This window comes from Onychostruthus taczanowskii, unplaced genomic scaffold (assembly GCF_017590055.1).
Source record: "Onychostruthus taczanowskii isolate IOZ18803 unplaced genomic scaffold, ASM1759005v1 scaffold72, whole genome shotgun sequence".
NCBI lineage: Eukaryota > Metazoa > Chordata > Aves > Passeriformes > Passeridae > Onychostruthus > Onychostruthus taczanowskii.
This window is the reverse complement of record NW_024505008.1, coordinates 3,247,872-3,263,901: the sequence shown is the minus strand read 5'-3', so window position 1 is coordinate 3,263,901 and position 16,030 is coordinate 3,247,872. Positions and strand designations below refer to the sequence as shown.

Below are 16,030 nucleotides of genomic sequence, written 5' to 3'. Positions count from 1 at the left end.
TGATGATACACATACGGAGCTTGCTTTTTTGTCCTATTTAATCTTATTCGTTTCACCTTTTCACTGATCAAGAGACAGGACGGAGACTTTATTTGGAAAGAGCGAGAGAGAGGAAAGAAGCCTACTGTTGCATAGTCAATAACATCCTTTTTATCAATGCAATATACAACAGAGACGGCTTGGCCAAGGGGCTCATTGAAAATCTCTTCATTATTTCGGGACAAAATCAAGCGCTTATTCTGATTTTGGAAATGATGAGGAGTCTTTTCTTCAGGCGGCTCCCAGCCTCAGATTTCAGAGTTGACAGGGAAAGAAAGAAAATATCGTGAATCTCTATACATCAAATTTGAGGGCCTTTTTTTTTTTTTCTCTTTACTTTTAATTAAAGCAACATGACTTTACAAAAATAAATAATAAGAATAAATCTTCTGTCACCTATTTAATTCACTTTCCTTCTGCAGATTTTCCATCCAGCTTCTAATCTGATTATAATCTTTTATGGGAGCTAGAGAAAGGTGTGCTGGGGAGAAGAGGGGTCTTGGGTGTTCGTTTTGGTGGGATTTTTTGTTGCAGGGGGGAGCTGTTCAGTTTTTACGGTCTATTTCTTCTTTGTCACATGCAGTCTTTCGAGCCCAAGGCAAATTTCAGATCCCTGACGAAAGGGAAGCTGGCGATAAGGCCGGCTTGTGAGAGAGACAGAAATTGAAAAGAAGAGGGTCTTCTCCTCAGTGCAGTTTTCTATTTAAAATAAGGAAGGGGAAATACATTTTTTGGTAAAAATCGGGGGTGGAGAGGAAGACCGCAGACAGGGCTCGGAGCCCCCTGCTTCCCGGGCTCCCCTGGGCCGACTGCTCCGTGCCCACTAGATGGCAGCCGGAGCCAGCGATTCCTCCTCGCCGGGACCGAGGCCGCGCCGGGCCGCGGAGGGGAGCGGAGGGGAAGGGGGGGACCGACATCCCACCGCCCCGCCGCGCATCCCCCCTTCCCGCGTGGAGCAACTCACTTAGCGAGATCAGGAGACCCGGGGGGAGGGGAAGTGCAGGACGTATGGGGTTATTCTATCTGTTCACACACCCCCCCAAAAAAAATTAAAGGGTAGGGGTGAAACCCCCGCGAGAAGCGTAGAGCCCTGTGGGGCTGCGGGTGGACATGTTAGGTGAGGAATGAGGGGACAGGCTGCAAAAATAGCCCGAAGTAGGATGGGAACATATGGGGATTTGAATATGTGTGTGGACTCGACCGCGTGTGTGTGCAATATGTGTGTGTGGACTCGACCGCGTGTGTGTGCAAGGGTGTGCATGTACGGGCGCCTGCTCCTTCGTGCAGCGCGGGTGTTTTCTTCTCCATCATTAAAACCCCTGGAGTGGCTTTTGCAACTGGAAATCGGAAGATAAATCCCTACTTCAGATCTGTAGGAAAAAAAAAACAAAAAAACAAAACAACAAAAAAAACCCACACACCATGCCAACCCACACCAACTTTTCACAGGGAGCCCATATCGTGTCCTTTTAATTGCACCTTTCTGCCTATGCAATGCATCCTGCTCTGGCCATGTGTGTGATTTTTTTTTTTTTGGAGGGGGGGGGGGGGGGGGGGGGAGGGGTAGAGGGGTCATAGACGACCCGTACTAATCAGGGCTCAAAGTAAATAGCAGCACACAGGGATCTCAGAGTAAATTGTGCTTGTCAGAAGAATCTCCTCTCCCTCTCTCTATCCTTCCTCTCTCCCTCCCTTCTTCCCCCCTCCCTTTTCCCTTCCCTTCCCCATCCAATTCAGTAGGTAGTGGAGATTTTTTTTTAATTTACATTTTAAAAAATAAAGGGAAAGGAAGAAAGAAGGAAGGAAGGAAGGAAGGAAGGAAGGAAGGAAGGAAGGAAGGAGGGAGGGAANAAAGAGGGGGGGGGGGGGGGGGGGGGGGGAGTTGGGGGGGTAACCAATGGAGTGAAGGAGGCTTGGCTAACCTTAACCTCCCATTTTCTCCCCCCCCAGTTCAGGGCTCTGACCAGTCAGTCGCCTTTGATTATCAGTTGCCAGCAGCCCTTCTCTTGGCTCCTTGACACGAGCTCCATATAAGGCAGCGATCTCCATAGAAACGTGTCAGTTTCAATAGTAGTGTCAAAGTTCACTATATACAGACATTCGCGCAGATCCCCCTTTCGGAAACATTGCTTTGCTAGGCTTCCCGTTTAAACGCATTCATTTTTTGGGTCTCTCTCTCTCCCTCTCTCTCCCTCTCTCCCCCTCTCTCCCTCTCTCCCCCCCTTCCCTTTCTTGCATATTCTATTAGTTGTGTGCCCCCCCTTCATCTCCCTCTTCTCCTTCCTTTTCTTCTTTTTTCCACCCTTCCTCCTTGTGTCTTTCGCTTCATTCCTGCAGGAGAAGAGGAGAGAGCCTAAACTGGAAAAAAAAAAAAAAAAAAAAAACCAAACTCGGAAAAAAAGAAAGGAAAAAGGGGGAAAGGAGAGAGAGAGAAAACAGGGGGGAGGGGGAAAGTCCGGAGAGAGAGAGAACGCGTTCGCATCTTAATACGGTTATTATTTTGACAATTCTTGCCTATTTTTTTTTTATTTTGGGGGAGGGCTTCTTTTCTGGGCGATGAGTTTTTACATGAAATACTTTTTTTAGTCAACTAAAAAAACAAAAAAACCCAGCATCTTTTTGGGGCGATTTCCACCGATTTTCTTCCTTTTTTTTTTTTTTCCTCGCAACTAGTATCGTGCGCTCTCACAGAAGAACACCGAAAAGGCAAGAAAGAGGAGAAGAAGAGGATTTATTTACCGACCTACTTTGGATCTCTCTTTTTCCTGCAAGTGTCATTATTATTCCCGTTCTCTATTTTTACACTTCGCCGTGAATTCGTCTCCTCTGCGAATTTAGTCACATCCGATTTTTTTCTGCGATTTAAAAAAAAAAAAAAAAAAAAAAAAAAAAAAAAAAAGGCGAGAGAGAGCGCGAGCTAGCGAGAGAGACAGAGAGCGAGAGAGAGCAGCTCGGGAGAGAAAGAGCAGCGACCGGCAACCTCCTCCTCCTCCTTCCCCGCCGCCGCGACAGGAGATCAAACTGCCTCAGCTCCCCGCCCGCCTCCGCCGCGCTCCCCGGCTCCACCGCCCTGAATGGCTGACGGCGCCCTGCCCTGGACCTGGCCCCCGGACACCTCCATACTCTGATCGCCGGCGAGCGGCTCGTCTCTCGACCTCCCGCCTCCCCGAGAGCCCACACCGGCACCGGCGGCGGCGACAGCGGTGGCGACAGCAGCCTCCGCGGGAGCGGCGGCGGCCGAGCCCCGGCGGCGGCGAGCGGCGACCTCCTCCTCCTCCTCTTCCTTCCCCTCCTCCTCCTCCACCTCCTCCTCCTTTTCCTCCTCCTCCTCCTCGGCGGCGCAGCGGCTTCCTCTATGCCTGCACATCCTCCGCGCTCGTAGCGCCCGGACCGCGTGTGCCTGTGCCCGTGCGTGTGTGCGTGTGCGCGAGTGGGGAGCCGTGTGCCGGGCGTTTGCGCGCGTGTCTGCCTGCGTGTGCGTGTCCGGCGTGTTACTCTCCTGAATGCCTCTCCCGACAGCCTTGTTTGCCTTTTCTGATTTTGCAACTTGAAGTGGGGGTGGGGGGCGGGCGACGAGAGGCAGTGAGAGCCGGGGAGAGCGGGAGAAGAGGGGAGAAGCGGTCAGACGGGGGTATTTTAAAGAGGGGGGAGTGCTGGAAAGGGCAGGGAAGGAAAGGAAAGGAAAAGGAAGGGAGGAAAAGGAAAGGGAAGGGGGGGGGAAGAGAGAGGGAGAAAATCCTCCGTCGCCCCCTCCCCCTCTCTGAAAAAAAAAAAAAAATTAGCAAGAGCGCGAGCGAGAGGAGGGGGGCTCGCGGCGACGAAAAATAAATAAAATAAAGAAAACGGCAGGAGCGGCTCCAGCCGGCAGCAGCGGCGGCGGCAGCAGGGCAGCGGCGGCGGCAGCCGAGGCGGAGGCAGGCGGCAGCAAGGGTCCCCTCGCACTCCGCTCGCCCCCGGCGCCCGGGCGGCCGCCACCCCCCCGCCCCCCGCCTCACTCCCCGGCAGCCCGCAGCGAGACGCGCCGCTCCCCAGCACTTTTTTGGGCCCGAGATATGGCAATGGTAGTTAGCAGCTGGCGAGATCCGCAGGAAGACGTGGCCGGGGGCACTCCGAGCGGCCCCAACCCCGCCGCGACGCAGCCGGCCCGGGAGCAGCAGCCCCAGCAGCAGGGGAGCTCGGCCACCCCACACACCCCGCAGACCCCCAGCCAGCCGGGACCCCCCTCCACGCCGGGAGCGGCCGGAGACAAGGGAGCGGGCCAGCAGGGCTCGGGGCAGAGCCAGCAGCACATCGAATGTGTGGTGTGCGGAGACAAGTCCAGCGGCAAGCACTACGGCCAGTTCACCTGCGAGGGCTGCAAAAGTTTCTTCAAGAGGAGCGTCCGCAGGAACTTAACTTACACATGCCGCGCCAACAGGAACTGTCCCATCGACCAGCACCATCGCAACCAGTGCCAGTACTGCCGCCTCAAGAAGTGCCTCAAAGTGGGCATGAGGCGGGAAGGTGAATATTTCTTCCCTACTATGCTATCGCTCCCCTGTCCCCTTGGCTGTGCAGGCGTGCGTGTGCGAGGGCTGTCTGTCTGTGTCTGCCTGTCCGTACGCGCACACACTCGCACCTATATGCATATACATATATATACACACACGCGCGCATATACGTGCGGCGTGCAAACACACACACACACACATAAATATAAATATGTAAAAATAAATACACACACATATATATATATTTATATATTTATATATATATATATATATATTTACGGCTCTGCGTAGCAATCCAGCCAGGACTCTCTATATATTTCCATGCACATGTCAATCTCTTCCTCTGCCTGCACCCCATCTGGCAGCTTTGCACCAGGTTCTGTTGTTATTGTCGATGGTGGTTGGTGGTGTTTTCTTTTGCTTTTCGGTTTGTGCCTCCTGCCCTCCCTCCCGCTTCTCCCCACCCCCTTCTCCGGCACTGCCACACTCTCCCCTTTCCTGATAATTGTGCAGAGAATTTATTATTATTATTATTATTACTACTACTACCATTATTACAATCGCTTGCTAAATATTTATCATGTAGCCTCTATCCCCACTTCCCCCTGCGCGCGCGTGTGTGCGTGTGCGTGTTTTAGATGTGGTTTTGTCTATTGTTGGCATGAGACCGGAGGGTGGGGGGAGATACATCTTTCTCCGTACGAGATGCGACTCCATTCAGCTTCCTTCCCCCTCACCCCCTCCCCACCCCCTTTCCACCCCATCATTTCTTTCTAAACCTGCAATAGCTCTCGGTAGATCCATCTCTCAGGCTCATTTTTCCCGAAAGAAAGATGAAAGACGAGTAATTAGAGAAAGAGGAAAGGGTGTGAAAAAGATGGAAGGGAGAAAAGGGGGAAAAAAAAATAAAAGGGGAGGAAATGTGCTACTCTGTCTTCTCTTCCTTGTGTTTCCCGGTGCCCCGGAGTGTGCTTCTGTGAGAGATTTGGCCTTGTTTTCATTCCATGCGTTCAAAGGAAAGTTTGTGACTGAACCGTGTTTCTGTACTTCTGTCATTTCTTTCTTCTTTTCTTTTTTCTTTTTTTTTTTTTTTTATTTAATGCCCTGCTCATTTTATTTCTTCATCAAACTCCACCCTCTCCTTAAAGACTTCATATTAATGTCGATTTATAACCTCTTTACCGGTTCTTCTCATTTTAGCAGCATCCGCAGCCTGCATCTGGCACAGGGTCCCCACTAATTCCAACTGCTCTGCTTTTTTTTCTCTCCTCCTTTCCAAAAGTTGTCTGTGGTTTTCCTTGCGTTCAGACTCATTCTCGTGTAGGGGGATTTCCTGCCCTCTTTTCTCCTTGAAACATGTTCTCTCGGTTTAAAGTTTACTGTGACTGTCGTTAAAGGTGTTCTAAAGACGTCACATCAGCGAAATAGTTGGTTCTGCAGGCATTTTAAAACTGTATTTTATATGCCACAAGAAAAGGAATTGAATTAGGCTGCTTCAGATCTGAAAGAGCTCACAAATATGATGGCTTCATTGGTAGCTGCAGGGGCTGTTGGTAGGCACCTGGGAGAGTATAGGCAAGCAAATTTTTTCTAAAAAGGAAGGAGGAGAAAAAATAAACAAAAAAGTGAGAATTGTGCATGCAGTTAAATGAAAATATTTGCCAAGTTTGCAAGTAGATTGAAGAGGGAGAACTAGGCTGGAGGGCAGCAGGACAGAGGTCTGGCCCGGGTGGAAGGAGGACTCGTTGAGGAAGATAAAAGAAAGTTGAGAAAAATGTGGCATGCCGGAAACATGAGTGATTGCATGTGCGGGTGTGTGCCAGCAAGCGTGTGCGGTTGTGAGGGGCGTCTGTGTGTGCAGGGTACAAGCCTGAGTAGCCGTATCTTCCCCTGAAGTTACATTTGTTTACATGGCAAGCGGCTGCAAACCCTGGCACTGATGGAGTAAAACACATGCATAACACTTAAAGAAAAAAAAAAAAAAAAAAAAAAAAAAAAAAAAAAAAAAAAGCAACAAAAAAACCCCAACTTTGGTCAGCTTTCGGGACTAGAGGCATGCTTACGCTCTGTGTGGAGATGGTTAATGAATCCAGTGTTTTTGCAGTTGCAAGCTTGTGCATTCACTGTGCAACGCTGACTGCAGGCTTTTGCAGTGGCAACAGCTCACCAAAGATATTAATTACACCGTCCCCTTTTTTTTCCACGAATGTTTGGCTATTGTAAGTTCGGACATTTTTATTTTATTTCCCCCTTTCCCTTGATAATATTTAACCTTTCTATTCCTTTTAGCAGGAAAAACTTTGCTGGGCGGGGGAGGGGGGGGACTCGATGGAAAGCTGGTTCTGTGTAATAAAGTTAGCAGTGGGGAGCTGGAACGCTGCGACCTGTTCCAGCTTGAAGGGTAACGACGAGGTATTTTTGAAGAATACGTACGCATTTGGTTTTATGAATTATTTTATTTAATATTTTATTCTAAAAAGCTATGCATCAGTTTACTTGTAAATTTCAGTAGTATCAGGGCAATAGGCTGGGATTCACAACAGAACTTGGCTGTATTTTTTACAGTTGGCTGTGATTTTTAACTCTACTTTCTCACCACCTTTTGTTTGCCTTGCTTTTTTTTTTTTTTTTTCCTTTCTTTTTAATCTGTTTATTTTGTGAAGCCTGTCTGCATTGTGGTCGGGGGTGGGGGGAGTGGAACGCGCTTGGCTGCCGCTGGGCTGAGGCTGCCTGAGCAGGGGTCGGGGCCGGGGCCGCTGCAGGGGCCGGGCGGGGGGCTCAGTGCAGGTCGGCAGCAGCTGCCCGACTCCGCATGCCTCTGTCTGTCCGTGCCTGTGCGTGTGCCGGGGGCGAGGCGGTGGCGGGGAGGGGAAGAAGCCCGGCATTGTCTCCGGCTGGTTGGCAGCGCCGCCGGGGCGATGCCTGCGAGCCTCCTGGATGCACATTTCCTCTCCTTCTCTCCTTCTTTTTGTCAGCGGTTCAGCGAGGAAGAATGCCGCCCACCCAACCCAACCCCGGCCAGTACGCGCTGACCAACGGCGACCCTCTGAACGGGCACTGCTATCTCTCGGGATACATCTCCCTCCTGCTGCGGGCCGAGCCCTACCCCACCTCCCGCTACGGCAGCCAGTGCATGCAGCCCAACAACATCATGGGCATCGAGAACATCTGCGAGCTGGCCGCCCGTCTGCTCTTCAGCGCCGTCGAGTGGGCCCGCAATATTCCCTTCTTCCCTGACCTGCAGATCACCGACCAGGTGGCCTTGCTGCGGCTCACCTGGAGCGAGCTCTTCGTCCTCAATGCTGCCCAGTGCTCCATGCCCCTTCATGTGGCCCCGCTCCTGGCCGCCGCCGGCCTCCACGCCTCCCCCATGTCGGCAGACCGTGTTGTCGCCTTCATGGACCACATCCGCATCTTCCAGGAACAGGTGGAGAAGCTGAAGGCGCTGCACGTCGATTCGGCTGAATACAGCTGCCTGAAAGCCATCGTCCTCTTCACCTCAGGTGAGGGGACGGGTTGGGGATGTGAGATGTCTGGGGAAAAAGAAAAGGAAAAAAACCCCAAACCACATGCAGGAAAATAAGGAAAAAAAATTTAAATAGAATTATTTTTAAAGGAAAGGGACTGGAGGTCAAGGAAGCACAGCACCTGATGGGGATACACTCCAGTCCGGGGATCATCCTCATTGTCAGTGATACTGGCTCTTTAATACACAGCCCCTCCAAAAAAATAATACTGAAAACCAAAATCAAATTAAGTGTAGGCGGTGGAAACATGCATGTTAACAATTTTTCCCTGTGATAGATGGTTTGAATTAACTAGCAGGAAAGTTGCATTAGCATTGCCTTTGAAGTGCTCTGGTCATAGCCTATAAGAATATAATACGTATACTATTATTGTAACCTGCAAGGGAGAATTTATAAACATCAAAGGGGAACTATATGAAGGAAATACAGGAAATGGAAACAAGGCAAGATAAGAGTCTGGGCAGTGTAGTTTTATAATTATTCTAATTATCATCACGATGTGACTAATTGCCACCTCTCCTACTTGTTTTTCTTTTTTTTTTTTTCTTTTTCATTTTTATATCCCCTCTCCCCATCCCCTAGTTCCTCTCTTGTATGAGCCTCTCCCCTCTATTCCCGATTAGCAACAACTAAACAGTTGTGATAAATGTGCCTTAAAACCAGGCCAAGGCAAAATTAAAAGCATTCCTGAACAAAGATGACAAATCGTTCAAAGGCCTTGTTTAACACTGAGCAGTTTATAATCCATCAATATTTGCTGCCTTTCAAGCACGAAAGATAGTATTTACATTGTATTAAAATGTCTCCTAAATTTGCACTATATTGTAATGTAGCAAATGTAGTATTAATATCGATTTGAACATCAGATAATTTATTTAGACAGGAGTATCTAATTTGTATGCAGGGTGGTCAGAGACATGTACTATGACTGCCCCCTTTTACTTCCAGTGCAAATGCAGTCTCGCAGCATTGGAGAGAATATTTCTTTGCAAAGGATAATGTGCAAATCTTAAAACAAATGGAAGATTTACTGAATAGCCAACTCGACATTTTAATGTATTTTATCATAATAAGTCTTCTTGATGGAAACATGTTTTTCAAGAGTGACAAAGAGACCTGCCTGCATTTATCAGGGTGATTTAACTCCACAGCCTGCCTGCAGACTCCCAGACTTTCCTTTCCCATTCATTTCAGGGAGCTCATCAATACAAACAGATAGTCAAGGAGAACAATTTTTTTTTTCCCCCAGACCCAACTTGAAGAGATTCTTCCCAAGCAGAGCTGGGAAAATGTCTGGCCTGTGCCTCAGCCCTTCCACATGTCAAAGGCCCTGTGAAGGAAGTTGCCCCTGATAGGGACATGGCTGAGGCAATATTTTATTTTTTTCTTCTTTTTCTTCTCTCCCATTCCACCCAATCTTCCCCCTTTACTTCTGAAACAATTGACCTTGTCTGAAAAAAGGGTAAGTGGCTTTAGAGGAGCTCTTCATTTACATATAATAAAACCAAATGTAATAACATTTGTGAGGGGAGAAGCCCCTTCCCACAGTGGAGTGGAGACTGAATGAAGGAAACAATAATATTGTTTCAGAGCAGGATCACACAGGGCATCTCAGGAAATGGAAATACTGCTGTCAGGAGTAATCTACTACTCCTTACCCCATCTGCACATTTCCACTTTTCACTAAACTTGTTTTCATTGCATATTCAGAGGGGAAATAATGAGAAGCCTTTCTCAAAGTCATGCAACTTTTAAACAAAGTTTAAGTGACAGAAAAGACATTTTTAGGCATATAGTCCAAAGTCCTTCACTAAGGACTAAGTATCTAAAACTGGCATGGATTTTTCCTGTTGTGGTTTCTACATTTGGGCTCCAGAGAGTATGTATTTATTCTGTAAAATTCTGGACACCATCCAAAAGCTGTGTAGTAACCCAAAACCAGCTCCTTTCTTTCCTCCTTTAACCTTCTCTTGCATACCCTCCTCCTTGCCCTCATCTCTTTCTCCCCGCTGCCAAACTTTAGCATTATTAATTCCTGCATCTACCTTTTCATTGTCATAAATAAATGTTTCCGGGAACAGACAGAGACAGATAACATAAATCAAATAAATCTATTTGCAGCGCAGTAAGAACTTTTGATTTCCAGTTAGGTGCCAGCTGATTATGTCTATATTTTCTGAACACTAAACTCTTTTGAACATGTAACATGAAATACATTGCCGCCACTACAAAGGGGAGGCTGGAGTGTGTTGAACAGTAATGGTTATTTATTTACATAATTTCTTTTCCATAGACTGCAAGAAGAAATATAGAGCTTTCCCTTATTGACACACTGCCATATAAAAAAGCAAAGCACACACAGGATTTTCACATTAGCCCACTTTCTGAGATGGAATAATAATTTACCTTCAGTAAACATGGGTTGCATTATTTCTCCCATGGATTGCACCTCTCTGGGCTGCATAATCTAATCGAGTTGTGCATCCCATAATTATTATTATTTTTAATCTCGTTCTGAAGGGAGAGTTGAACCTAGCAACCCCCACTTTATGCTGTGAAATAAAACCCAAATGAAGGCATATGCCAGGCCATTTAAAATAATTTAAGCCAAACAGATACTATTGGCATGAGAAAATTCTGAGTTTTTCGAGGTCTAAGGCAAAACCCGTGGCAATTTTTCAAGCACCCACACACATCAGGCTGATGCCCTTTTAGAGAGCAAATTCCCCATCCACATTGTCCAGTGACCTGCACTTATAGGTGCACTTATTGTAAATGTCTGATAAATATTTTACTAACCTTAAGGGTATGACATATGGGGCATAAGGAAAAAAGATCTGCCAGGGTGTCACTAAGACCCTTTCATATTGCATTGTTTGGAAGCTGAATAGGATCTAATGCATAATGGGCAGATAATGCATGTAAAATAGCAAGATATATGTAAATATGGAATCTGATTTGTGGCAATCAACATATGAACAGGTCTGTGGTTTTTGATATGTATTGCAAACAAGGACAGGCCCCAGCTTTTGATAGATATATATGTTGCAACCTGGTGCTTTAGATGTTGCAAAATATCATTGCATTAAAGGTAGAGTATGGATTAGCAGAGCAACCTGGCTGAGATAATTGTGTGTCTGAGGGATGCCAAGTCCACAGCTCAGGTCAAAGGTTCTCCTTCTCAGAAGTTCCTAAATTGTGGCTTGTTTTATTTGTATTTTGCTTGAGGCTACAGTATTGTAGATGAAGGTGTTCAAAAATCTTTGTAAAGTCAGTTCTTGGTAAGGGAAGACTTAAGCTTCAAAAATGCCTGTGCCACAGATTTTCTTTTATTTTAAGCTTTGGAAAATTTGTTGATTTGTTGTGTCTTTCCAGGGTCACAACTGTACATTCACATTTTTATAATGTCTTTTTGGGGGCTATTAACTAATTCATATATGGATCTATATATTAGGAAAATCTGGCTTTCATCTGTTAGTCTGCACTGCTAGCTGACTGCCTCGCTCTGATCTTGATGGCTGGAGGTTTTTTTGGTTTGTTGGTTGCTTTTGTTTTTTTTTTTTTTTTTTTTTTTTGTTTTTTTTTTTTTGTTTTGTTAAGTTTTTTGGTTATTGTTTTAGTTTGGTGTTTTTAATATCTATTCTGAATCTTTGAAACAATGTGGATGGTTTCAACCATCTGGGCATACCCACCACTTTTCCATGACTGTAGTTTCCTGAGCAAGTCCTTCCACAAGCAGCTGGTGCACAACTGTCCTCTGGTTTGGGTTATGTGTGGGGTAGGATATGTGCTTGTGTCTCTGTGTGTGTGCAAATGCGCAGATGCATCCATACCTCTCCACTAGTATCTGTATTAACAGAATAACATGTATAGATACAATGCATGGGTGTAAAGGGCTTCTGCTCTCGGATTAGTGCACATTTGCCCAGGTCATGTAGTTCTGCAAGGTGCAAAGTGTGTGTTTCTGACAGTTTGGATGTCAGAAGGACCTATAAGGAAGGAGTCTCTCTGGTTTCATTTAGGCAAGGCTTAGCTGCTGCAGCTCTCCCCAGCTTTGTGTCTGAGAGCTACAGATGCCTGCTGAGCACAAGCTGGGACTAACCTAGCCCTTTGCTACCGGATTTCTCATACAGCCCACAAAGATGTCGCAAATTTGCGATCACTGGCAGTGAAGCAGGAGCAGAGGAGACTCCTCTGCCCCACGGCATCCCCCAGCCGGCTCCCTGCCAGTCGCTGCAGGACCCAGTCGCTGCCTCTCTGTGATGTGCAGCCATGTAAACAAACTCCTTGTGTCTCACTCTGCTTGTGTGCAACTCTGCTGATTATTATTATTGTTGTTATTTATTATTATCATTATTATTATTATTTTCCCCAATACCTTATTTTTCTTCCTCTCGGCGTTATTTAAGGGGGCTGGTCCAGTTTTCCAGCATCCCGGTGATGGGCTCCGTGGAGCAGAAACCACGCTCGGCAGCGCGGAGTGTCGGTGGGGGGGATGTGAAAAGGAACTGTGGGGGTTTGTGTGTTTGTGTGTGTGATTGGGACGAGCGGGGTGCTGCCACCCCATCACATCCTGGGTGAAAATACCCATGGTGGCGGCGAGGCAGAGTGAGGTTGTGTTATTTATTTGGCAGTGGTGCACGGGATGGGCTAGGATGGGGTGGCATCGGGAGGGATGGGATGGGATGGGATGGGAAGGGATGGGATGGGATGGAATGGAATGGGATGGGATGGGATAGGATGGAAAGGGTTGGGATGGGATGGGATGAGACGGGATGAGATGGGATGGGATGCTGGGTGTGCCTTTGAGCTGCCCACCATCCCCGCGGAATTTCCCTGTGTGGTTCCCAGCCACTAACCATCTCCCCCCCCCCGCTTCCTCCTCCACCTCCTCCTCCTCCACCTCCTTCCTCCACTCTCCTCCCGCCTGCCGCCGTTCTGCGGCTGCTTCCGCGGGTGCGGTGCGGTGGGCAGACGCCTGCGGCCTATCGGATGCTGCGCACATCGAGAGCCTCCAGGAGAAATCACAGTGCGCGCTAGAGGAGTACGTGCGGAGCCAGTATCCCAACCAGCCGAGCCGCTTCGGGAAGCTGCTGCTGCGGCTGCCCTCCCTGCGCACCGTCTCCTCCTCTGTCATCGAGCAGCTCTTCTTCGTCCGCTTGGTAGGTAAAACCCCCATCGAAACCCTCATCAGGGATATGCTACTGTCGGGGAGCAGCTTCAACTGGCCTTACATGTCCATCCAGTGCTCCTAGAGCCCATCCCGCACCCCCGGCAGAGAGGCGGCGAAGCGGCGGAGAGGGGAACGCTCGCACCGAGGGGCAGTCGGGGTGCGGGGGGGCCCGGGAGGTGGACACTGAACAAAAGAAAGGGCGAGTGGGAGCAGAGATGTGGCCGTGGAGGGGAGAAGGACGGACCTGTCGTCCATGGAGGTTGTGATGTTTCGCCTTTTTTTTTTTTTTTTTTTTTCTGTTTTGGGGGGTTTTTTTTTTTTTTTTTTTTTTTTTTTTTTGTTGGTTGGTTGTTTTGTTTTTGTTTCTGTTTTCTTTCGGAGAGGAGGAAAAAAAGAAATAAATAATATTAATAAAAGAGACAAAAAAAAATGAGTATTGAGGGGATATTAATCAAACCTGAAGGGGATACTGGATCTTCCAGGATTTATTGTGGACTGTTGTTGATATATGCTGTACAGTAAACCAACAAAACAAAAAAGCATTGAAACTGAACTGAACCTTGTGTAGAATAAAAACAAAAACGCCCAAAACCAAGCAAACGACAACAAAATTTCCATGCGCAAACACTTACCATGAACATTGTTGCTCCTTTTGTAATATATTAGTCTTTATTTTCAATTTTGGTAAAAGTTAAAACATCATATGCGCATAAAGAAAAAAAAAAGGAGAATTAGGGGGAAATAACATTTTCCAAATAATTATAAAAGAATTGTCCTGTGTCTATGTATCTATATCTGTTTTGTATTTTTTTCTGGTTCCAAACCAGGTTTCCTGTGATTCTATACTAATAATTTTTGATATAACCCTTTGCTTCTTATAATGAGTGCGATATATGTTGTCAAAGCTGTTCTTCAAGAATTAAAATTGAAGTGAGAATTTAAAAAAAAATAAAAGAATTTAGCAAAAAAACCCCCAACTTATCACCCCACAACCCATGAGTCTTGTTGCTTGAAACATGCCAACAACTCACAAAAAAAAAAAAAAAAAAAAAAAAAAAAAAAAAAAAAAAAAAAAAAAAAAGGAATAAAAGAAGAAAAAGGAAAAAAAACCATAAACCATAACAGCAAAAATCTCCCCACATTTTTTTACTCCTTTACTGGTGCTAAAAAGGAGAACTTAAAAAGTACTTGGGAGGGGTAACCAAGTTGTGCAAACTACAGGATGTTCCAAAATTGATTTGACTGTATAAGCTTAGGACTGAGCTGTCAAGGCCTAGAAAAAGGGAGCAGGAGTTGCAGTGTGATGCCTTAGGTGACCTCACCTTACTGGGACTGCACCACAAACTCTCCACCAAGGCTGATGGGCCTATCAGGTTGGCCTGCCCCTTTTGAAACACATTCCCATCACCTGGATTTTCTGCTGAGTTCACACCTTGCTTTTTAACCTCAGACACCGTGGGCATGGACAGAAGTAACCACATGCCATTATCTCTACCTGTGCAGCAGGAGGCATACTCTAACCATGGATCCTGTTTGTTCCAGGCATGATGGCTTTCTGCTTGTGGGGGCTTGGCATGGGGTTGACTTTTTTTGGTTTTATCTTCTTTCCCACTCCAAGGACTCGCAGACCCCAATATGTGCTCCAGTGTGCATGCCTTGTGCTTACTGTCAGCCAGAACAGATCTCTTGATTTTTTTCCAAAATCTAGTTGCTGTGTGTGGAGGGTATTCCCACTCCATTAATACAGAAATCCAGCTGGATGCTTGCTCATTGGGTGGTGAGCTAGTGCATTTCATGTATGTTTATGTGCCATGGCCATGCAAAAAACACAGGCTGTGACATCCCACACCATGGCCCACCCACTGCCAGGGCCTCAGCTCTGTGCCAAAAACCCCTTTTCATTTCAGCTTGTCTTTTTTTCCCCATAAAATTAAAAATTGTTTTTGTAATGGAGCTCCTTTGAAGGTAAAGGCTGGTGGTGCAGATCTCTGTAGCAGCTTTCAGTGCATTAATGTTTTATAGGATCTGAGACAGAGCTGTAAGAACACATACTACCAAGGGAGCTCTTTCTTAATGTATTAATAAAGCTGGATCTTCAAAAATAACATTGTCCCCCTCACACAGACACCTCCTATGCCCTCCAAACAAGTCTAGATGAGGTAGACTTCACAGTTTGTGAAGACATGGGCAGTGTTTTCCCTTTAATTTGCTATCTTCCATACTCTCCTCTTTCTCCTTCCCTCTCTCTCCCTTCCCTCTCTCTCTCTCTCAATCTTCCCATTCTTTTTATTTTTTTTCATTCTTTATTTCTTTTTTGCCTTTTTTTTTTTCTTCAACAAAATTCTTCAATTTAACTCACTTGGGGTTTTTAATATTCTAGGCGCAGCAGATCTGAGGTGAGAGCAGCTCTATGCAGGAGACAGTTGTAGCTGGATAATCAAGATTACGGGCAGATCCTCTATGGGGGTATCACCCCATTCAGGATGGAGAAACGGCCTGTATTCATAGGTGCTGGGAGTGGGAGGACTTGGATAATTCCAGACCTGCACACAAGAACAGGGATTTAGGAGTTAGACAGACAGACAGACATCCTCCCTTTTGTCACTCACTTGGACACTGCATGAGTGAGAGCTTTGTTCCTGCCCCTTCCCCGGGGCCTTCCCAGGAGAAAGGGAGTCCAGCAGCCCCTCCGAGCTCTCAACAGGGAGTGAGAGGGAATGCTCAGACATGGGAGGTGATGAAAGAAATATTTTCAGCACTGCTTTATGGTGGGATGGGTGATTTGGGACCCAGATGAATTA

At 46.8% G+C, this 16,030-nt stretch overlaps 1 protein-coding gene across 1 annotated transcript; it reads left to right on the top strand.

The window, feature by feature from the left end:
- The first annotated feature begins 3,780 nt into the window (after positions 1 to 3,780).
- Positions 3,781 to 13,311, top strand: NR2F1 (nuclear receptor subfamily 2 group F member 1). Its single transcript, XM_041422202.1, has 3 exons — positions 3,781 to 4,542; positions 7,505 to 8,032; positions 13,031 to 13,311. Exons 1-3 carry the CDS (start codon positions 4,092 to 4,094, stop codon positions 13,309 to 13,311), a joined length of 1,260 nt encoding a protein of 419 aa, XP_041278136.1. The 5' UTR covers positions 3,781 to 4,091.
- Positions 13,312 to 16,030: the final 2,719 nt, after the last annotated feature.

Coding starts and splice junctions, on each gene's coding strand:
- NR2F1 (XM_041422202.1), top strand. CDS start 4,092: ATGGCAATGGTAGTTAGCAGCTGGCGAGATCCGCAGGAAGACGTGGCC. Junction 4,543..7,504: donor AGTGGGCATGAGGCGGGAAG/GTGAATATTTCT, acceptor TCTTTTTGTCAG/CGGTTCAGCGAGGAAGAATG. Junction 8,033..13,030: donor CATCGTCCTCTTCACCTCAG/GTGAGGGGACGG, acceptor TGCGGTGGGCAG/ACGCCTGCGGCCTATCGGAT.